The sequence below is a fragment of the Mesocricetus auratus genome, unplaced genomic scaffold (assembly GCF_017639785.1).
Source record: "Mesocricetus auratus isolate SY011 unplaced genomic scaffold, BCM_Maur_2.0 Super-Scaffold_100691, whole genome shotgun sequence".
Lineage (NCBI taxonomy): Eukaryota > Metazoa > Chordata > Mammalia > Rodentia > Cricetidae > Mesocricetus > Mesocricetus auratus.
The window spans coordinates 12,010,123-12,033,289 of record NW_024429267.1 but is presented as its reverse complement, the minus strand read 5'-3'; the positions used below and the strand labels follow the sequence as shown (position 1 = coordinate 12,033,289).

The window sequence follows — 23,167 nt, the reverse complement described above, 5'->3', positions numbered from 1 at the left end:
TAGTTGTCACATAAATTGGTTGTAACATGAAATTTTCCACATATGCACTTTTTTATATTTTATTTTTTTATTTTAGAAGCACTCTTATTTACATATCAGTTTCCCCATTCCCTCCCACTCCCATCCTCCCATGCTTCCCACTGACCCCCCCCAACCCAACCCCCACACACTCCCCAAGGATAGTGAGGCCCTCCACAGTGGACCATCAAAGTCCATCACATCATTTGTGGGAGGACCTAGGCCCCCATTTATGCACTTTTAAAGTAAAGATATAAGTAATTTGTTTATTGTACGTAATTTTTAGTTGTAGGGCTTTTTCGTAAGTTTTTCTTCCAGAGCAAACCTAGAAAAATCTGTCTCACAAAATCTAGAAATGCTCATTAAAATGGCAATTCCTGCCATGTGGTGGTGCATGCCTTTAATCCCAGCAGGGGCAGGCAGATCACTGAGTTCCAGGTCAGCATGGTCTACAAAGTGAACTCCACGACAGCCTGGGTTACACAAAACAAGCAAACAAAAAACCAAAAACCCTAATAAATTTATATATATATGGTAATTCCTGGAATTATTTCAGACCACCTATAGGAAGAAGCCTAATAAGTGTTTTTAGTTTTTTTTCTTTTTTAGCAAGAAACACAGGTAATTCTTTTATAATATAAATGCTTCTTAAGTATGCTATTAAGTCAGCATCTGAAAATCTTAACACAATTATTCTATGCTGTGGATACAACAATCATTTCCTTTTCTGTCACATGTGAGTCTTTAGATCATTATCATTCATGGAAACACTCAGTATATCATGAGGAGCCAGGTCTGTGATAAAAGACAGATCAACAGAATTTTCTGCAAGGTGGCATCATTCTACTTCATTTCACTGTCAAGTTTCCTTTATACTCTCTGTGTGTTTATGTACATGCAGGTGTGCACATATGGGTGTGTGAATGAAACTACATGTATATGTATATGCAGGCAAGACAACAAGTTTGCTGCCGTTCTCCAAGCAGCAGCCACCTAGCTTGGTATTAGAGCATGAACACCATTTTAAATGTGGGTTCTAGAGATTAGGTCCTCCTGTAAGGAACAGATTGCTTCTACTATCATCACAGACAACTTCTCAATTTCTAAACTCACAAAAGTAAAAACATCAAATAACATTCTAAATATATCTAGGAAACAGGAAAAATACTGAAAAAAAAACCTGACTCATAAAAGAGGAATGTAACTTTTATTTATTAAATTAAAATAAGTGTATTAGTTGGACATTGTGGCTCACATCTTTAATCCCAGCACATAGGGGGCAGAGGCAGGTGAATTTCTGTAAGTTCAAGGTAAGCCTGGTCTACTTAGTGAGCTCCAGGTCAGCCAGGGCTAAATAGTGAGATCTTGTCCTTAAGCATAAGTATGTCCTAATAAGATGTGCTTTTTCCCTGTGATGGAATGGAACCACAACCCCACTCCATCCCATTTTTTTAAATATAAAACGAGAGGTAAGAAAGATTGTTATTTATGTTTCTGTATTTTTTAATTAATTAATTTTTTTTTTTTTTTGAGACAGAGCTGGCTGGCAATCTGCTAAGTAGACCAGTCTGGCCTTGATCTCACAAAGGTTTGCTTGCCTCTGCTTCTGAGTGCTGGTATTAAAGGTCCAGCCTTATTTCTAAAATTTTCCTGAGGAATATGTTAACATACATGAACTCAAAACTAGGAAAGACAAGCTATTTCTAAGGACTTTTATAAGACTAATAGAAACAATGCTACTTTTAATTTTAAGGAAAAAAAAGCATGGGATGGAGCCAACCTACCCTACTATAGAAAAATCACTTGAAAGCAATGGCTGCAGGTCAGTGGTAGAGAATTTGCCAAGCATGCTAAAACCCTGGATTCAATCACAGAAACACAGGTGTCAGGAGGGAGACTTGAACAAGGAAATTACTTAAAAGGTATGTATTGTGTATGTATATCAATGGCATTACTTTGACAAAGCACTATCCCTTATTTAAAACCTTCCTGTGGGGATAGAAAAAAAAAATCACAGGAAAAACTGGAACTTACAAACATTTTTAATGCGAGTCTTCAAATTAATAATGGGTTAACATTATACCCTAAATGTTAGATCTGGCTTTCAATAGAAGCTACTCCATATTATACTTGGTATGTGATTCTCTTCCGAACCTATGAAATGACTTACGGAAAGGTATGGTACAAGGGTTATGTTCTCCAAAAATGTATATTTTAATATTTATGAAAGTTAATGGTTACACTAACATACTTGTAGATTAAGATATATAGAAGAGACTATAAACTACTTGATGTTATATTTTCTATCACAAGAAAAGACAAAATCAGAGTTCTAAAATTAACACAAAGTCCTTGTTCACAGTAACTGTTCAATAATATTGTACATTTAGTCCCTCTGGGGAACAGATGAAAAACAATAACAAGTAAAGTAGACAAGGTAATAGTGAAAGGAGTAGGGAATTGGTATTGGGGAATAACAAAATATCCTAAAACATTCAAAAGGCAAGAACAACTTGAAAAGCAAGGATTAAGTTTAGATTTTGGATTTATTAAAGATAGTAAGATATGGAGGGTACAACAAAAGTAGGATCTGAAATCAACTGAACAAGTTTGTTTAGCCATAAAATCATTTTGGCTCTAAGCCCTGTTCTACAATCTTTCACTTATCCCTTATTTTTATGAGTTAAGCCATTCCATAAATATTAAATACCTTCAATGTTGTAGCTGCAGTTTGACTAATTATCACATACCATCTACATTTCATTCTTGCCAAGCAAGAAACTTAAAAGTACCTGTAGCTTATATTATTAAAAGATTTGTTTTATTTCATGTGTATGCATGCCTGCATTTATATATGTACATATGTGTGTAGTTCCCTTCAAGGTCACACGTCAGACTAGAGTGTCAGGCTCCTTTATAGGACTTGAGTCACGTGTAGTTATGAGCAGCCATGTGGGTGATGGGACCTAAATCTAGGTCCTCTGCAAGAGAAGTGCTTTAACCACTGATGTATCTCTCTTCAGCCCCTAAACCTTTTTTTGAAATGGGTACTAGAATTGGAATTTTTATAAAGTTATGCTGTGCGTCACGAGCAAGTATAATGTATAGGGCAAAGCCTGAAGATTTAAATGAAAGACAAGACGTCCAGCCATTTGTGCTAAGAGAATGTTTACTGCAAGGAGGAAGCAGCCTTATACACAGATTTACAGCACAGTGGAGAAACTCCAGGTGTTAAGAGTTTGTGTTTTCATAATTAGAGGTTGATGCCAGTGGGGCAAGGCCAGGGCTGTAAGCCAGGACTAGAAAACAAGATGTACCTGTGGTTATTGGCTGACAAGAAACTCACAGAGACTTCATGAAGGCTGGGGCCCAACATTGTTTTTTTTTTTTTTTTTTTTTTTTTTTTTTGGTTTTTCGAGACAGTGTTTCTCTGTGGCTTTGAGGCTGTCCTGGAACTAGCTCTTGTAGACCAGGCTGGCCTCGAACACTCAGAGATCCACCTGCCTCTGCCTCCCAAGTGCTGGGATTAAAGGCGTGCGCCACTAACGCCCGGCCGGGGCCCAACATTATGCATGATTTTTTGACTCATTTTTACATTGAATAATGATTAAATAACAGTAATTATTATACCCATTACCTTTACTTTTATCATTTCTTTATTAACACATTCAAAAGCCTTTCCTCTTTTTGGTATACAATATGTTGCTTTTGATTATATTCATCCTACCATGTTATGTTCCAATACAATATAAGAACTTCCTTCCCATCTAACTGTATAACACAGTAGTACTAACTGTAAACTTTTCAGTCCCCTTCTTCTATAATCTCCTCAGCCTCAAATAAAATGTTTCAACTTCTGAGATAATTTTTTATTTTTTACAGCATGTAATATTAGTTTTTCTGTCCCTAAAAAAATTGCCTTGTGGTTTTAGAGTTACCCTTCCTAGATTTGATGACTATATATATCCATTATGAAATAAAGAATATACACAAGAATAAAACACATATTCACATTATATGAATTATGCTACTTTCATAAAATGCTATGGGGTTCTACTATTTGACTATTACATGGCATTTTGGCAATTTCCAAAAAAAGTAATCATAAATAATGCTAGAAGATATAAAACCACATTTAGGACAGAGGTCACCAATCTTTCCTAGTGCAGAAGTGTCCTGATTAGTTTTCTGCAAACTTGAAACAAACTAGAGTCATCTGTGAAAAGGGAACCTCAATTGAGAAAATGCCTACACTGGACGGTAGATGAGTCTGAGGCAATTTTGTGTAATGACTCATGTGGGAGGGCCTAGCCTACTAGGGACAGTGCCGTACCTGTGCAAGTAGACCTGTGTTGTTTAAGAGAGCCAGCTGAGCAAGCCATAAGAGGCAAGCCAGTAAGCAGCAGTCTTCCAAGGTCTCTGCTTCAATTCCTGTCTCTAGGTTCCCACCTTGAGTTCCTGCCCTGACTTCCCTTAAAGATAGGCTAACGGTAAGCTAGCATAAATCCTTTTCTGTTTACATTACTTTTGGTCATGATAACACAAAAAGAAAACCAGACAGTACATAAAGTAAACTAATATGAAGTTATTTTCTTTGAGAGTCACTTTATGAATCAGGCAGATAGGAATCGGGGCCAGATTCCTCACTTCCGTCCCTGTATAGACTTTTTATGAATAGTATGATTACAACACTTAGTCTAAAAATGAGTCAAATGTACTGCCTTTTGCCCCTCGATCTCTAATGTCAAACATACAAACCATCATTAAGTCTTACCAAAACTTATAAAGAAAGTGGAAGTCACTTGAACAGGATACCTTTCCTGTATGAGCAAAGCACAAAGCACAATTCTCAAAGCTACACTCTGGGAGCTGGAAATAGTATAAATTAAATACAATTCTGAATAAAGAGGCTAGGTTTGGAATTTTTTTAAGTTTTTCTGTCTATATTAATTATTCATAAACATGGGTTTCACTACAACATTTTCATATCTGTACATAATGTATTTTGATCACATTCAAACCCTCATTACCCTCTCTTGTTCTTGTTACTACTCTGCCTGCTCCCAATAAATACTAAATCCTCGTCTTCAGCTTCCTTTTTTCTTTGTTTTAGCTCAGGAAGTTTGATTATGATTACTTTTATGAATGAAGGGTTATTTGGAGAAGTACAGGCAACTTAACCAGGCCACACCACTGACAAAAATGTCTCCCCTTTCTCCATAAAACTGCCAGTTTTTATGGAGTTCCTCCTATTATTGTTTTTGAAAATATGAATTAAAAATTGTCAGTCACTGAAAGAGCAAAACCTATTTCTTTTCTTTTATTCTCTTCCTTTTGTACTCTATATTGCTGTTTTTCTTATCTTCTGGCTTTGTGCCATTTATAGTAGGAACAAGGTTACAGAACATTTTGATAAAAGTACAGCAGAGCATAGTAAAAGCTAATATTTGAAGGACTGTGTTAAACTTCACACTACATAAATACTTTGAAATTTTCTTAAAATCTTAAACCAAAAAGCTTCCTACCCCAATAAAAACTTTTAAACTAATTTATAATAATTGTACAAACTATATTCTGGACTTTATCAAAACAATATGAAAAAACATGAGCATTTGAAATTTATGTCTGATTACTGACAATTAATATGCATACCTTATATCAACTAATGCAGAAAACACACATTAGCATATATGTACACTATAGAATTTAAGTAATAAAAAGATAAAACTTATAAGTTTTATAAGTCTGAAAATGATTTAATCAATATATTGTGTTTAAAATCAGGATACAATGAGCAAATATTATAGAAATATGAACTAAAGAATTTCATACTACCTTTTTTATGTTGCTTGTTTTTTGTTTTGTTTTGTTTTGTTTTTTTTGCAACAGGGTTTTTTGTGTAGCTGACTGTCCTGTAAACCAGGCTGGCCTCAAACTCATAGATATTCACCTGCCTCTGCCTTGAAAGTGCTGGGATTAAAGGCGTGCACCACCAATGCTCAGTCAAATTTCACTATCTTATAGAAAATCATTTTGAATATAAGTTTTTACCTAAGCACTATGGATATACCTTACTTGTTAAGACAAACCATTATTTACTAAAAATCAGTCATTAATATTTTTAGAGATTTTCAATCTTTTTTAAATTAGATTTTGAAAAAAATTTTACCGTCATGTGCTTTTTCAGAGGATCCAAAAGGTTGAAGTGAATATTACACTTAGGACATGCTCTTGGAAAAGTTGTTCCATTTTTAGATTGATTTGATGAGCAATTTGCACCTAAAATAAATTCAGATCAATATTAAAACAAAATGTATCACTTTTCAGGTTTTGTTTTTCATGAATTATTTGTAATTACTAATGAGTGAACACACACACCACACACACACACACACACACACACACACACACGTCACATTTGTGTTGGTGGTCATGGGGCCAGAAGAAAATGTCAGGTCCTCTGGAGTTGGTGTTAGCTGGTAGTTGTAAGCCACTCAATATGTGTGCTGGGGATCAAACCCAGGTTCTCTGCTAGAATTTTAAATGCTCTTGACCAATAAGCCTTCTCTCCAGCCCCAAAATCCAGCGCTTTCTATTTTAAATGACCACTATTAGTTTTCTCAACTTGTAACAATCTATAAAACTTATCTTTTAACTATTACAGAAATTGCATTCTCATTTACCTTGCAATGGCGTCACCTGCAGAGATGACACTGATGGAGGCTTTTCTGAAGAGAGTACAGAAGAGTCATCTGCTCCAGAAATATTGTCATTGGGTTTAGGTTTTTTTGAGTTAACACTGCTTATGTCAGAAAAAGGACGTTTTGATGTAAATGAACTTTCATTCAAACCTAAAATGATTTAAATAATGGGAAAAAGATTTTAAAATATTATAAAACACTGCTCATAACTACTTAAGTCTAAATGTGTGAGAACTAAAATATATAATTGAACTATGTTATAGCAATGATAAAAATTAAATGATATTGCTGGGCACAGTGGCACACACATTTAATCCTAGTACTTGGGAGGCAGAGGTAGGCAGAGCTCTGTGAATTTGAAGCCAGCCTGATCTACCTAACCAGTTCCAAGCCAGGTAGAGCTACATAGTAAGACCCTGTCTCAAAACAAGCAAACAAATGATACAAACTTAAGAGAGTATGAGGAAATAGCATAGAAACGTATTAAGGACTGCAGTTACTCAATCAATTTGTGAAATTACCTTCTATGGAAGAATATTCTCAATGGCTTGAAAAAAAACATTAGAACTGAAGAAAGATATTTTGAAGTTCCTAAGAACCAATAATCTTTACATGCTTAATACATTTAAGTTTGTACTACACACATACACACACCCCACATGAACACACACACAATAATTTGCACCAGTTATAGATTCTAAAAATTTTTCTCAAGACAGCGTTCCTCTGTGCAGCCAGCCCTGGATGTCCTGGAACTCACTCTGTAGACCTGACTGGCCATGAATTCAGGGATTCAGACCTGACTGCCTCTGCCTCCCCAGTGCCGGGATTAAAAGTGTACACCACAATGCCAAGCTATTTTGTAACTACTTAAAATGCCTAATGTGTTATTAGCTCTTTCCCACCTAACAAAGTGCTTTATAGCTGACATTACACACTTACTGGTATGTACAAAGTAGAAACTTCTACTCCTGAATCATATCTTACTCAAATGAAAGGGCATAAGAGAAGGAGTTGTACCCATTTTATGGAATATATTAAGGAGTGTCTGACTAAAAATAAACAAAAAATTCTTCCATTTACTAGATTTCTCTATGAATCTTTATTTACATAGAGATTTCGTTCTTAAAAATAATTTTCCACTTGAAAAGTCACCACAAAGCTAAAGGATTAAACCTTATAGTATAAGCAAAAGAGAGACAGTTAGACTATAACTAAGCCAAAGTCTTTTTTTTTTAAATAACACATAATGTACTTTGTACAAAGAATTCCCAACCTGCACATTAAATAGTATCATCTGTACACTAAATATAGAAACAATAAATGTTAGAAATATTCCAGGCACTTAAATCAGATAACTTAGATTTGAACCCAGATTGTCAGTTTCTCTGAGTCATCGTTTCCATAAAATAAGTTATGATACCTTATTTTACAGTTTTTTAAGGTCAATTCATAAACCTTAAAATACTGGGTATACAGAAAAAAATAACAAATAGCAATTATAATTACTAACAAAACACTTTATACCTTAACTTGCTTTAAAGGGTAAAATTATTCCAAAAGATCTGCCTATCATTATTTTTAATGAGGACAAACATGCCAAGAAAATAAGGATATTAGACTAGTTCATTTCACTGTTTGATCTTTTAAAACAAAGTAATAATGATCAGAGAAAGACACTGCAGATACATGAAAAAGATATCTGGTAGTATAATTATATTAATATGTTTATGTTAGTTGAAAAACAAATGGATGGTAGCATTTTTAATTATTAACTAATTATAAAATAGACTAGATGGTAAAAGTTGACTTCTTCAATGTAAGGATTTATCATGAGAAATCTCAACATTAAATAAAACCACTCTGCATTCATTCCAATCTTTTAAATTTTTATTTATTTATCTGTGTGCATGAGTGAGGGTGTGCACAAGCCATAGTATTTGAGTGAAATCCAGAACAATTTGTCTGTTCTTTCCTTCCACCATGTAGGCTCCAGGGATCAAACTCAAGGTGTCAGACTTGCAAGCAAATGCTTTTACCAACTGAGCCATATCAATTGGTCTTGCATGTGTTTTAAATTCTGACCCTTTATCTGTTTTGTTAGGCTTGTACTATTCTCTACCTCCAAACAATTCTAGTTTTGCCAGTAAAAATCCTACTTTCTTTCAAACTCAAAACCCCATAATCTACACAGACAGTAGTCTGTCAATAAATCATGCTACTGAAAGATAAACACTGAATGATTCTATTTGTTATCAAGTCCTTTGAACATTACAAGTGTATTTTCACATTTCACTTATGTTGTTTGGGCATCTAAAAAGCCCTATGTGAACTACAGCAGAGTCAAAATGTTATCTTCAGGTGCCTTGCTCCACGTGTGGAGAACTGAATGGATTACACAAGAAAAATGAATAGCCCCATCTCTTACTAGGAAAAATCCAAGTATGCAGAGGTCAGTTGATCTGATAAAAACTAAACATTCTTAACCAGAGGTTCAAACCTACAACTTCCTAGTTATCCCACTTAATGAAGTTTCACTCACTGTAGTAGAAAGCTGAGAGGGAGAATAGGAGTCTTTACTGGTTCTTTCTTCCCAGAAGTTTCAAGACTGCAGACTTTTCCTATGAGTAAAGTCTATGAGCTTCCTAATGCCAGATTTAATACAAATATTTTTTCTCCGTTTCTTTTCGCTTGTACCTATTTTATTAACAAGATATTAGTAAACATTTTAGTAAACTATGTATGTAAGTGACATTCAGAGACGTGTTTATCAATAAGGTATTTTTAAAATGGAAAAGCACTTTAAGTCCTATTATGAAAAAAAGTGCAGGAAAGTCTGGTAAACACCTCATTATTTTATTAAACAATCTAAACATTCCAAAACATCTTGTACATCTTAGTTAAAATACCTGAATAAATACAAATTGATAGTATTCAAGAATTAACTTGCCTTAACTATGAGGAATTTTCACAAAGACAAAATTCTTTCATGGAATGTTAATATACTTTAAATTAATGAAGAATACATATCATATGTACTAAAAGAACTGTAAATCTTCAATAGGTAAATTTCATTACTCCTCTAAAGATCTTTTTTACTATGTCTAAGTCAGTAATATCTGCTGCCTGTTTTTGAGACACAGTCCCACTATGTAGCTTAAGAAGGCCTTGAAATCATTACATAGTTCAGGCTGACCTCAATCTGACAATAATCCTCTGCCACAGCCTCTCAAATGCTGAGATTATAGGTGTATACCAACACATTCAAGAACTACTTCTTCAAATCGCCTTTCATTATGAGAGGAGGGAGGGAAAAGGAGGGTATGGTAGATACATACATGCCACAGCACACGTGTGGAGGTCACGACAACTTGCCAGGAGTCCAGTTCTCTCGTCCCATGGTGTGGGGCCCAGGGATGGAACTCAGGTCATTGTGTTTAGAAGCAAGTGCCTTTGCCTGCTGAGTCACCTCATTAGTCCAAAAACTATTTCTTTATTGTGGCCACTTTAGAGCACCATAAAATCATACTTAACTACATACTGAAATCACTTATTGAACTAGAAAGACACTAACCTAATTAAGAATTCAATTACAACCAAATACTTTCTTATACTGGTGCCCACGGAAACTAATTTTTCTTAACAATGTTTATACTAACTGAAGCCTTCTCTAATTCACTGATGTTTTTTAAAGCATGTATAAGGTTGGATTCATAGGGGGAAAAAAAGAGCACAATGCGGTTTAGGAGTACTGTACACAAAACTGCCTCAGAAAGACACTTAAAAACTATTTACAGCAGTCCATATTACAATATACAAACACTTTCACACAAAGATATGGGTTTCAAAACAGAAAGTTAATTCAATATTATTATCATTAAGTTTCTGTTAACTATTTTAAGGAAAAAAAGTAACGACACTAACCTGCAATAGAAAGTGCTGGTGTCCCTGGGTAATGTGATAATCCTGTATCCTGGGTCAAGTCAAACAGTAACTCTGAGGAGTTGTTACACAGAACTGGTGAAGAGTTTGTTACATAACCCTGTTAAATTTGAAGAAAGAATATTACATATACTGGACATAATTATAACTATTTTTTTAAACATAGGTATAAAAACAATTTAATGGCGTAACTGTATCATTAGGATGAAAACCTTTGATGATTCAGTAAGTTAAAAAAACACAAAATTACCAGTTGCACAATAATATCAACTATCAAAATTGAAAGCAAACTAACAGAGCTCATTTCTTCCTGTCTGGCCAGCTGAAACTGATCACCTAATATGGGGAGCAAATTCTAATCCAGTGTTTTCAAAGTAAAAGAAATGCAAACTTACTTTGTATACATAAGATCAATAGATTCTTAGAGGTTCTAAAATTGTAACATTATCATCAAGAAGTAAATAACATAAAAAACTGCATAAACAGAGAGGAAAATGACAGCACAGTGACATGAATGTAAAAAAACTAAAAGCTTCAGAAACTTTTTTTGTTGTTTTTGAGACAGCGTTTCTCTGTGTAACAGCATTAGCTGTCCTGTAAGTCTCAGAGATCTGCCTGCCTCTGCCTCTCAAGTGCTGAGATTAAAGTTGTGCGCCACCACTGCCCGGATAGCTTCAGTAATTCCTATATCCTATTCCCAAATATCACTGTAAAATTTTTTTTATATAAAATGAATTTTCAAACCATGTTTTGGAGAACTTCGTAACTATATAGTCATAAAGAAACATTTCCTTACTTTTCTAGTTGGCCTTCAGAAACCTATCCTAAGCCAAAGAATGCTGAATGTCTTAAGGCAAAAACCAAAGCAACTTGGGCCATAGAATGAAATAACAGTTATAATCAGAAAGGGGTTAGGATAGAAGCTGTTGATAAAAAATACCTCAGCCAGCCGGGTGTTGGTGGTGCATGCCCTTAATCCCAGCACTCGGGAGGCAGAGGCAGGCAGATCTCTGTGAGTTCCAGGACAGCCTGGTCTACAGAGTGAGTTCCAGGACAGCCTCCAAAACAATATAGAGAAACCCTGTCTTGAAAAACCAAAAAAAAAAAAAAAAAAAAAAAAAACCTCAGCCAATGGGCCTTCTCCAAGAGACCTATAGTGTTGTAGAATATTATTTTAAAATGTGTTCCATTTGTTTATGCTGTGGAACATTTGTTTAATGTTGCATTTGTTTAACTCTGAAGCTGTGTTACTTTGCCTGTCTAAAACACCTGATTGGTCAATAGCAAGGCTGGGTAGAAATAAGCCAAGCTAAGGGCAGGCATTAAGAAGAAGAAAGAAAGGAGAAAGGAGAAAGGAGAAAAAGAAGAAGAAGAAGAAGAAGAAGAAGAGGAGGAGGAGGAGGAGGAGGAGGAGGAGGAGGAGGAGGAGGAGGAGGAGGAGGAGGAGGAGGAGGAGGAGGAGGAGGAGGAGGAGGAGGAGGGAGGAGAAAGGAGAAAGGAGAAAGGAGGAAGGAGGAAGGAGGAAGGAGAAGAAGTAGTAGTAGTAGTAGTAGTCGTCTCCATGTGTACTTATCTACATAGCAAGCTGAAGGACTGCCTGGGTAACCTTGTCTCAAAAAAAAGGGCTATTTTAAACAAAAAAGTAAAAGGATATATACTAATTCAGAAACAAAACAATAAAGACAAATATATTCGATATACTCCTCTTTTTTTTTTTTTTTTGGTTTTTCGAGACAGGGTTTCTCTGTATTGTTCTGGAGGCTGTCGGTCCAGCCTGGCCTCGAACTCACAGAGATCCGCCTGCCTCTGCCTCTCGAGTGCTGGGATTAAAGGCGTGCGCCACCACCGCCCAGGTGATATACCCCTTTTAAAATTTACTAGAAAGATACAAATAAAAATATTTAAAAATTTTACTGGCATTTAAAAAAAATGTCTACTAAAACTAACTCACAATGTTTAGCTGTCAGAGTCATGAGTAGAAAAGTGTAACTTTAAAAACTATGAAAATGGGGGAGGGAAAGGGAGAGGGACCTGGAACTGACTTGTGAAGCAACCTTGTTTCTTATCTAAATTTAAACTGGAAAATAAAATAAAATAAAATAAAAACTATGAAAATGTTAAGAATAACTGCAAGGTGGAATCATAAACAAGGTCTAAGGACATCAGTAGAAAATTTGGTCACATTCTAATGATGAATCTGAAGTATGGTTAACATTGTTAGTTATAACAAACAGATAAGATGGAAGCTGGATGAGAAAAAATAGGAAACTCTACTACCTTTTCTATGAGACTAATATTAATTTTAATAAAGTTAAAAGAAGGAACTATTCACTACTGGCAAACTCTAGGTTATATTTTGGTATTACTTTGCATAAACCTTAAAAGTAACTATCAATGTCTCTAAAGGACCCTCTATTCTACTTTCAAGAATTTATGGTAAACCTTAATAGAGAATTATTTTTAATAGTCAAAAATTAAACCCTATATTTTCAATAATGGAAAAAAGCTAAAATATGAGTTATCATACAATCTTCACTATCAAGTTTTCAAAAAGTTGGACATGTTCCTCAACAAGGAAAAAGTAATAGTGCTAACCTGCACAATTGAGTTTATTAATAAAGTGAGTGTATGTGCACTTTATTAATAAACTCTTCTTCCTTTACTAAATCCCCCTCAGATATGTTTATCGTAAAAACATTAGGTTTTGTTTTTGTGCTTATAAATTACAGGAAAACTAAGAATTTCATTTGATTACCAATTTTACTGACATTTGTTTTGCGATCATAGGAACATTTTATAATCCCAAGCAGCACCACTTAGAATTTGAAGCTGGCATGAGCATCTCAATCTTAAGACAGTATAAAGAAAAAAAAAATCATTAATTCCAAAACTTAACAGTAACAAGTACAATCTTACTTTATTGAAGTAAAAACTTTCTTCAAACATTTGTAATTTCAAATATTTACTTACACTGTCAAAAACAAAAGGGGAAAAAAAACAGATCTCTCATTAACAAAACTATAGTAGCTAGTTCCAGGACAGCCTCCAAAGTCACAGAGAAACTCTGTCTCGAAAAACCAAAAACAACAACAACAAAAAACCAAAACTATAGTAACGTTAATATGTTAACTTTATATAGTAAAGCTGATCATATTAAACGCATCCCTAAAAAGTAACTTATTAAGCACCCTTAGTATTACAAAGAAGGCAGCCCATTAGTCAACAAATAACTAGCTAAAAAGAATTTTCAAACAGAATTTATAAGAGTAGATATAGATACTACAATAGAATTAGGATGACTAACGTATATTTAACCACTTAACTTTTCAAACTAAAATGCCACTGTAAATATTAATTCACTTGTATCAATTAGTTATCAAAGTAGTATTAATGAAGACCTAATATTCTTTCCCATTATATAGATAAATAGGCTCAAGTTAGCTATGGTTGAGGAAGTCTCTCAAAACTGCATCATTTGTTAATGATAGTGATGAAACTATAAGCCAAGTCTAAGTGAAGACATAAAATTCATACAGAGAGTAAGGGGGGGGGGTGCATACCTTTAATCCCAACACTGAGGAGGCTGATGCAGGCAGATCTCTGTGAGTTCAAGGTCAGCCTGGTCTACAAAATGACTAGAACACACACAGAGAAACTCTATCTCAAAAAGCTAAAATTAAATGAAGTAATTTATACTCATTAGTCACACCTCATACTGATTTTATCAATGTTAAGAGTAATATATTCCATCCCTGCCTGAAAAAAGTATTAACGTACAAAGATATTCCATGAAAAATTAAACCAAAAATGGCATAAAATGTTAAACTTACTTATAATTTATTAAATTAAAAACTTATAAAAATAATAATTTACTAAACATTCATGGGGAAAGCCTTTAAAATAAGACAATTTATTCCAGAACACAAGGCTATGACTTTTAGTTTGACCACTCAGACAACTGAGATTTCAATTTATGATTTCAAGGCTCTCACAGAAACCAACTGGCAAATCTGCTCTTTTCCAACAAGATTCCAGGATCACAAACTATTAACTGAGGTGTTTTATGTCCACAGACATAAAATATTCTTAATTGAAAAGATTCTAATTTGGAACTTTTACAAAAACTAAGATACCATCTTTGGTACTTTCTTCCTGAGACTGGGAGATTTGTGTATTTAACTGTATTAGTCAACTTTTCCTTCTCCAGTTTTTTCCTCTAAACGGAAAACAACTAATGTTTAAGTATAAGAGAAGAGTTAATTGTAACGTTTACTGTATTTTTTTAAACATGAACAAGTCTTTGGAACCTTACAGGAGAAGAAATATTTTAAAGAGATTTACTATTCACTAAGGCAGTGCTCACCTAGCTTTCCAGCATCAAGATGATCTTACATACTTAAAAATAACTAAACCTGGAGCTGGAGTGGTTAAGAGCATTGGTTGTTCTTCCAGAGGACCTGAGTTCAATTCCCAGCAACCACATGGTGGCTCACAACCATCTGTAATGAGATCTGGCGCCCTCTTCTGGCCTGCAGTCATACAGACTAAATGAATAAATCTAAAAAATGTTAAAAAAAAAAAAAAACTAAACCCCAAAACACTTTTTTACATTGGTAAAATCTGTAGACACTTATCAAACTAGAAATTAAAACAGAAATACACTAAACGTTACTTCATAAAAGTATTACTTTGTATCTTCGCAATTTTCATTTTCATTTTCATTTTGGAAGCCAGGGTCTCCAGTATCCCAAGTTAGCCTGAAATTGTTGTATGTGCTTGAGCCCAGATCTTTGTGTGTACTAGGCAAGTTCTCTTCTCTAGTAACTAAGCTAAATTCTCAAGAGAATATGGACTCATGACAATATGCAATTGAGAGAAGGAGCATTTCAGTAGTGTGGATTCTACCAAAACTCATCAGGTAGTACTTTCTTAAAGGTGTATCACTATGGAATCTGTGAACTTCTTCTGATACCCTGTCCCATTAGAATTATTAACCCATAGTATACCTTAAATAGATCTTTTATTCAGACCTTTCATTAACACATATTTTTTTTTTGGTTTTTTACAAACTATTGGTTTCATTGAATTATCTTTTTTTATTTATTTATTTATTTTATGTACACTGGTTTAGAGTTTCAGATTCCCTGGAAATAAAGTTACAGTTTTGAGCTGCCATGTGGAGGCTGGGAATTGAACCTGGGTCCTCTGGAAGAGCAGCCAGTGCTCTTAACCACTGAGCCATCTCTCCAGTCTTCATTGAACTATCTTAAATAATGAAAAAGTTCACTACACATCATCAAAAAATCCATTTATTTATACCACCCATCAAGAAAAGCCATAGAATATTAAAAAGCTGTCAAGATCAAAATGGCAAATTAAAGATTTCCAACATTTTAATTTTTTGCTTGACAGCTCGGACTTCATTTATCATTGGTAAGAAAACACTACTATCAGCTGTTTTCCATAAAGTGATGAAGTAGCAGGCACACTCTGTTCAATATTGAAGAAATCTGTACCAGAAATCTGAGGTCTGAATAACTACATCCTAACGTGGACTCCATGATACCATCTTCTGATATTAATATGCTGCATGATTCCCTTCCTGTTAATATGGCTAGGAGAGCTGACTTGATTCTTAAAAAAAAAAAAAAAAAAAAAAAAGCACAGTTAAAATGGCAAGGTATAGCTGGGCATTGGTGGTGCGCGCCTTAATCCCAGTGCTGGGAAGGCAGAGGCAGGAGGATCTCTGTGAGTTCCAGGCCAGCCTGGTCTACAGAGAGAGTTCCAGGACAGCCTCCAAAACAATACAGAGACCCTGTCTCAAAAAAACCAAAAACAAAAACAAAAAAAAAAAGGCAAGGTATATAATATTTTATGAAAATAATTGTTTCTTAAGACTAATTTAAAAAAAAGACTAATTAAAATCATCTTGGTCTGCCTGGCAGTGGTGACACACTCCTTTAATCCCAGCACTCGGGAGGCAGAGGCAGGCGGATCTCTGTGAGTTCGAGGCCAGGCTGGACCAACAGCCTCCAAAACCAGGTCTCGTTAAACCAAAAACAAAAAGAAATAACAAAAACAAACAAACAAACAAAAAAAAACTCATCTTGGTCAGTAGTCCCAGCACTCGAGAGGCAGAGGCAATCAAGTCTCTGAGCTCGAGGCCAGTCTGATCTATAGAGTGAGCTCCAGAACAGCCAGGACTACACAGAGAAAAGCTGACTAAAAGCAAACAAAACACTCACCACCACCACCAACGACGACAAAAGAACATACCCTTACTTTCAGGAGGCAAGCTGTCACTTTGGGAAGACCCAGGTAGCAAGGAATGAGCCAAAACCCAAAAGGACACTGAAATGCAGTCTGACAACCACTTAGGAAGCCAAATGCTACCAACATCTATGTGAACCTGGAAGATACTTCCCCAGTAATGCTTATGATAAGACTACTTTGAGGACCACAATTTGAATGGTAGTTCTATTAGACCCTAAAGAAGAGGATCCAGTTAAGCTACCATCTGCCTCCTACCAACAGAAACTATAAGACTATAACATAATTAATGTATGTTGTTTTAAGGCATATTGTTTATGACAATAATGATATGAAGAAATAATATACCACAGCTTGTCAGCCATTATTTTTAGTAAAAATGTGTTCAATTAAAATGCAGCAGATATTTTAAGCTTGCTAATGATGCTAATACTTTTCCTAAAGACAATCATCAAGGTATTTCAGACACAGAAATGCTTTATGTATACTACCTATTTCACCACACAAAACATTTAAAAGGAGACATATTCAAGGGCATAGTTAACAAAATAACATTAATGGAAGTTTATGTTTAATACACTGCAAAACTTCACTGAGGAACTGTCTGTAATTGGAGTACTTCATTGGGAGTGCATGGAAACTTTGGTGCAGATGAGTGCTTGTTTGAACTCACACTAGGCCATCAACAGCTTGGTCAACATGCTTTTGTGTCATCAATGCAAATGTCAAACAGTGAAAAACAAAGTGTCTTACATTATCTTCCCAATGGTGCTGAACCCCAAACACTTGAAAGTATCTTGAGGAACCCTCAAGAATTACACATCATCCTTAGAAATGCTGAGATGAGGCCCTACTTCCATTTTTCAAACTGTACATTCATATATAACATATACACATGTATATAAAACTATGGATCAGCCTATACTTATATCTGAGAGGCACTCAGCTATGGGTCCTGAGTGAATCATTTAATCACTATAAATCTCAGGATTTATTCAACTGTAAAATGGGGGAACACAATGCCCACTTCCTTGGTATATTTAAGAATCAAATGAGATTAATTTATGTATAGCATTTAGTACAAATATTTATAACTATTACTATCTTAATAAATTTTAATTATTGCCATTATCTATTACTTTTTACTAAGGATTTTTAACTAAAGTATGAAGATACATTTCCAAGGATAAAATGCTATCAAAGCTTCTCAATAATTTCAAATTTGAAAATATCTGGCCTAGTTTGCATGCATAAATATTTTGCTATCATGTGATATTCATTATAATCCTTTTATTCATGTTTTCACAGTCTTAGTTTTCAAAGCTGTATCTAATCAGTTTCAATATACTCCCCATCTTACTAAAAAGTCATAGAGATTGTGAGCTTTTCTGATACCTATTATGCTAACATGTGACTACTAGTTGATAAGCTATAGTTTTAATTGGGTGTTATTAATAATCCCTGAGCTGACTCAGTAGGTTTAAAAACACTTACAGGTTTAGAAAATGGCTGAACAATAACAGGGCTATCTGAAGATCTAGAGTCAGGATGAAAATTTACTGGCAAGGCAGCCACAGGATTTGATGCTGGATTCGTGAAGCGTTGATTTGTAGGCTTGAATGAAGTAGTAAAACCTGTATTTTAAAAATTATACAACACATTGAAGGCATTCCTATATAATCAACTTTTTCAAAATATTTTAGTTTCAAATTAAAGTAATGAGATAATATTGTACCTCGATTAAGTGCACCATTCTTTATTCCTCGTGAATGTGAGCTGGAGTTGACTCTGTTCAAAATATCTAAAAATATATAAATTTGTTTGAATGAAACATATACTAAGATATTAAAAATTATGAACTAAAATCAGATATTAGAAGAAATATTACCACTAATTTGAAAATTATTTAACAACATTAACTGTTTTATAGAACTCTCGTTGTAAATAAATGTCCAAAGGCCAGAAGTAAATTGATAAATCCAAATGCATATAAGCCAAGGCAAAGAAATTGTCTCTATAAAATCTTCCAAAAGCCAGGTATGGTGATGCATGCCTTTAATCCTAGCACTCAGAAGGCAGAAGCAGGTAGATCGCTGTGATTTTTTTTTTTTTTGTCAAGACAGGGTTTCTCTGTGTCTTTGGAGACTGTCCTGGAACTTGCTCTGTAGACCAGGCTGGTCTCAAACTCAGAGATCTGCCTGCCTCTGCCTTCCGAATGCTGGGAATAGAGGCATATGCCGCCGCCGCCACCGCCGCCCGGTCAATCTCTGTGAATTTGAGGCCAGCCTGATCTAGAGTTCCAGGACAGTCAAGGATGCTACACAGAGAAAATCTGTCTCAAAAAAAAAAAAAAAAAAAAAAGGAAAAAGAAAACACCTACAAAAAACACATTTAAATATGGTTGAATGGAGTTGAAGTCTATACTTTCCTTGGGATGGTGATAGATTTGTATACATATTTGGGTTCCTATGACTTAAATAAACCCTGATCGAGCCTGCAGATTCTATTCACAGTTCTGAAAGTCCAAAAGTTGCATAAAAGAGAATCTCCATGGACTATTATCATTTCCTCTGAGTTCCAAAAGAGAAGCTACAAGAAGTTATCTAAAGTTTACCTGGTAACCTTATAAGAGGATTCAGGTCTATCATCACATCAGAAGTTAAGATTTGGCATGACTTTGAGGGACTGATTTAAAGTTCTTACTGTTACATAAATATGGATGTTTTTAACATCTAGCTTATTCAGTAATCAAACAAAAAATTGAAAGAATAAAGATTTACTTAAATTTTCTTGTTGGGAAAAAGTTAAAACATTTACTGAAATTACAAAAATTATTTTTCTTCATAGTAGGAAAAAACCTAGACCCCACTAAATAATTGTATAAAGGTACATATAATAGTTGTTTTTCAGAGCCAGAGAGATGGCTCAGTAGTTAAGAGTATTTGCTATTCTTGCAGAGGACACAGGGTCAATTCCCAACACTTACATGCTGTCTTACAACCACCTGTAATACCAGTTTGAGGGGGCACAATACCCTTTTCTGGCCTCTATGGGCATCAGCTACTCATTGAAAACATGCATACATGCAGGTAAATACACATCCACATAAATTAAAACTATTAAGATCTTTTTAAAATAGTTAAACTAGTTAACATTTTTTTCAGTAATGTTAATGCAGTGCTTATTAATCATGTAGCACATTAATTAAAAAAAAAAGAAGCTACTCAAACAACTTGACATTTTTTTTCACTCAGAAAACCAAGATTAATGTTCAAACTCTCATTGGTCAGTGATGGCACCCAACTTTAATCCCAGCCCTTGGGAAGCAGAGGCAGGAAGATTCAAGGCAAGCGTGGTCTACAGAGCAAGTTCTAGGACAGGCTCCAAAGTTACACAGAGAACCCTGTCTCAAAAACAAAAACAAAAACAAAACAACAACAACAAAAAAAACTAACTCCAAATAACTATTGTTATACAATTTTAGTGGTTGTGATCTATAAAAGACAAGTTCCTAAACATCTAAATACATATTTCCTATGCTGAAACTCCTTATGACCTCCAGAAAAAAATAACACAATCATTTTTTTCATCTTCATGGTTCAGAAAAAAAAAATCTAAGGTCAATGTCTTTCTTACAGAATTTTAAAAACTAATATACATTGTATAGTTGAGTACAGTTAACAGCCATCTGTAACCAGTATAAATTCAACTTGAATCGTGTCATATTTTATTGAGATATTTTGAATTATAATAACATTTAAGTATAAGATAATCAATATCTAGGAAACAATAAATACGAAAACAAACCATTCTGACACTAGCCACACGCACACCATCATACTAAACTCTTTTTTTGTTGTTTGTTTTTTTTTCTTTTGTTTTTTGTTTTTCAAGACAGGGTTTCTCTGTATTGCTTTGGAGGTTGTCCTGGAACTCGCTCTGTAGACCAGGCAGGCCTCATACTCACAGAGATCTGCCTGCCTCTGCCTCCCAAGTGATGTAATTAAAGGCGTGTGCCACCAAAGCCCAGCCATACTAAACTCTTATTATAATCCAAATAGCATCCCACTTAGCATTCCATGGGAAATGACCTATCTATTATAGGAAATGATAGTGACATTTCATTTGGTTAAAGTATTCTCTCCATAATAAAACTGTACAAGAGTACCATTCCAATACTACAGACAAGAAAAGTAAGAAGTAGGCTTTCAGAAAATTTCATAGTGCTCTCTCACCATTAAACCAAGGTAAAATTTATAATTCCTGCTCTCAGAAGACCTCCAATGCCACCAGCAACTCACGTGCATTTCCAAGTTTGCTCTGCTGGTCTTTGTCGTCTACCCCTTCTTAAAGCTCCAGTCAGTTAACCCTGAGCAGTTGGTCTTCCAGTCATTATGTCATTCCTAACTTTTTTGGTAGGATAGGACATTTTCACAACAACCTAAGACAAAACCTTAGCAGACTGCCTTCATTCAAAGTAAATGCTTACTTGAAATTGCTGGTTTTGAACTTGCTATCTCTGCAACAAAGATGGGCTCGTCGTCATCATCCTCTTCAACTTCCTTTACTTTCTTCTGCCATGGTTCTAGCTCCTCTTCTTCACACTCCATAAAGAGTTCTGCCATTTTTGAATTATCTAATTTTAAAAGAAACAACTTTCTTTTAATTAAAAAATTGTTTGCTATACAAAACATATTAGAAATTATCTTAATAACCCTAATAACAATTTCTGAATTGGTGTTTGTGATGAATGTATGATAACAACACTAAGAAACTGAGATCTTACTCTCTAAGCTCTACTAAACTAGTCAACTTCATACAGACAATAGTTATTTACAGCAGCTAGAAAATCCAGTCAAAATGAGTTTCAGTCATACATCTACAATGATTGTCTCCACAAAATTATATCCTATCCATTGTCTTAAAAAAAGAAAAAGATTTAACAAAAGGGAGATAGACTGTAGTAAGAAGCCACAGGTGGGAAACAAATTAATGAACCAGACTTAGAAATGCAAGGAACAAGAGCAAAACCAGGGATGTGGTGGTAGAGAAACAAATAGGAAAGGACTGAGGCTTATCATAAGTTGATCAAATTACACATTTCTCCCTACAGAAATTGAACAAAGCAATGCACACAGTAAAAACTACTTAGAAACTCAGACCAAGTAACACCTCTCTCATAAATGTGGATAAATAAGTACCAGGAATTTTAGGAAGGAAAACTTCCTATCTAAAAGATCAAAAGATAGATAGTAAAACAAATTAAAAGGATTCTAAGAAAGATAACATAAGGCAAGAAAAGTAGAGAAAAGAAACTAGTATATTTAGAGGTATCAAGCAAAGAAATTAATGTTTGAATACAAGTAAAACTGATGGGGCTTATGGGTAAAGGTGCTTGCTGCCAAGTCTGATGATCTGAGTTCTATCCCCAGTCCCTAACTGAACCACCTCCCACAAACTATCTTCTGACTTCCCTATCCATGCATCTTTGTACATAAAGAACAAAAAGTAAGACATAGAGAGCACAGGATACAGCATTCGATACAAAATAAAGTCCCAGTAGAGAGTAAGTCAGTAAGTCTAGAGAACAACTAAATGGGATAGATGCAGGATAGCAGCACTTTAAGAGGACTTCTCTAGGAAACCAAAGGATTAAAAAGCTATCTTTAAGATCATTTCACAGAGCAGGGCGGTGGTGGTGCACGCCTTTAATCCCAGCACTCGGGAGGCAGAGGCAGGACGATCTCTGTGAGTTCGAGGCCAGCCTGGTCTATGAGCGAGTTCCAGATTAGCCTCCAAAACAATATAGAGAAACCCTGTCTCAAAAAACCAAAAAAAAAAAAATCATTTCATAGGCCAGGTGGTAGTGGTGCACACTTTTAATACCAGAGGTAGAGGCAGGAAATCTCTCAATTCAAGGTCAGCCTACTCTAGAAAACAAGTTTCATGACAACCAGGCTACACAAAGAAACCCTGTCTCTCCAAAAACAAAACAAAAAGATATAAAAAGTAAAATGGCTGGAGAGGTTACTTAGTAGTTAACATATACCAAAGATGCCCCAACAGATCTGGCACCCTCCTCTAGAATGTGTGAGCACCTGCATTCACACATGAAGATAACCCCCCATAAACACACTACACATAATTAAAAATAATAAGTATAAAAAGAAAGTTAAAATGGATTGGAGACATGACTCAACAGTTAAGAGCATTTGCTGCTCTTCTAGAGTACCCCA

General features: G+C 34.9%; 1 protein-coding gene across 6 annotated transcripts in view; it reads right to left on the bottom strand.

Moving 5' to 3' along the window:
• Positions 1-23,167, bottom strand: part of Znf280d (zinc finger protein 280D) — an 81,642-nt gene that overhangs the window by 43,792 nt on the left and 14,683 nt on the right. For all 6 annotated transcript variants that reach the window (XM_013116098.3, XM_013116097.3, XM_013116100.3 and 3 more), the window contains 6 exons: positions 21,421-21,567; positions 18,667-18,732; positions 18,426-18,565; positions 10,644-10,761; positions 6,702-6,869; positions 6,188-6,297 (listed from right to left, as the gene is read on the bottom strand). In XM_013116098.3, the coding sequence (XP_012971552.1) occupies positions 6,188-6,297; positions 6,702-6,869; positions 10,644-10,761; positions 18,426-18,565; positions 18,667-18,732; positions 21,421-21,556 (738 nt within the window). In that variant the 5' untranslated portion in view covers positions 21,557-21,567. The remainder of the gene's footprint in view (positions 1-6,187; positions 6,298-6,701; positions 6,870-10,643; positions 10,762-18,425; positions 18,566-18,666; positions 18,733-21,420; positions 21,568-23,167) is intronic.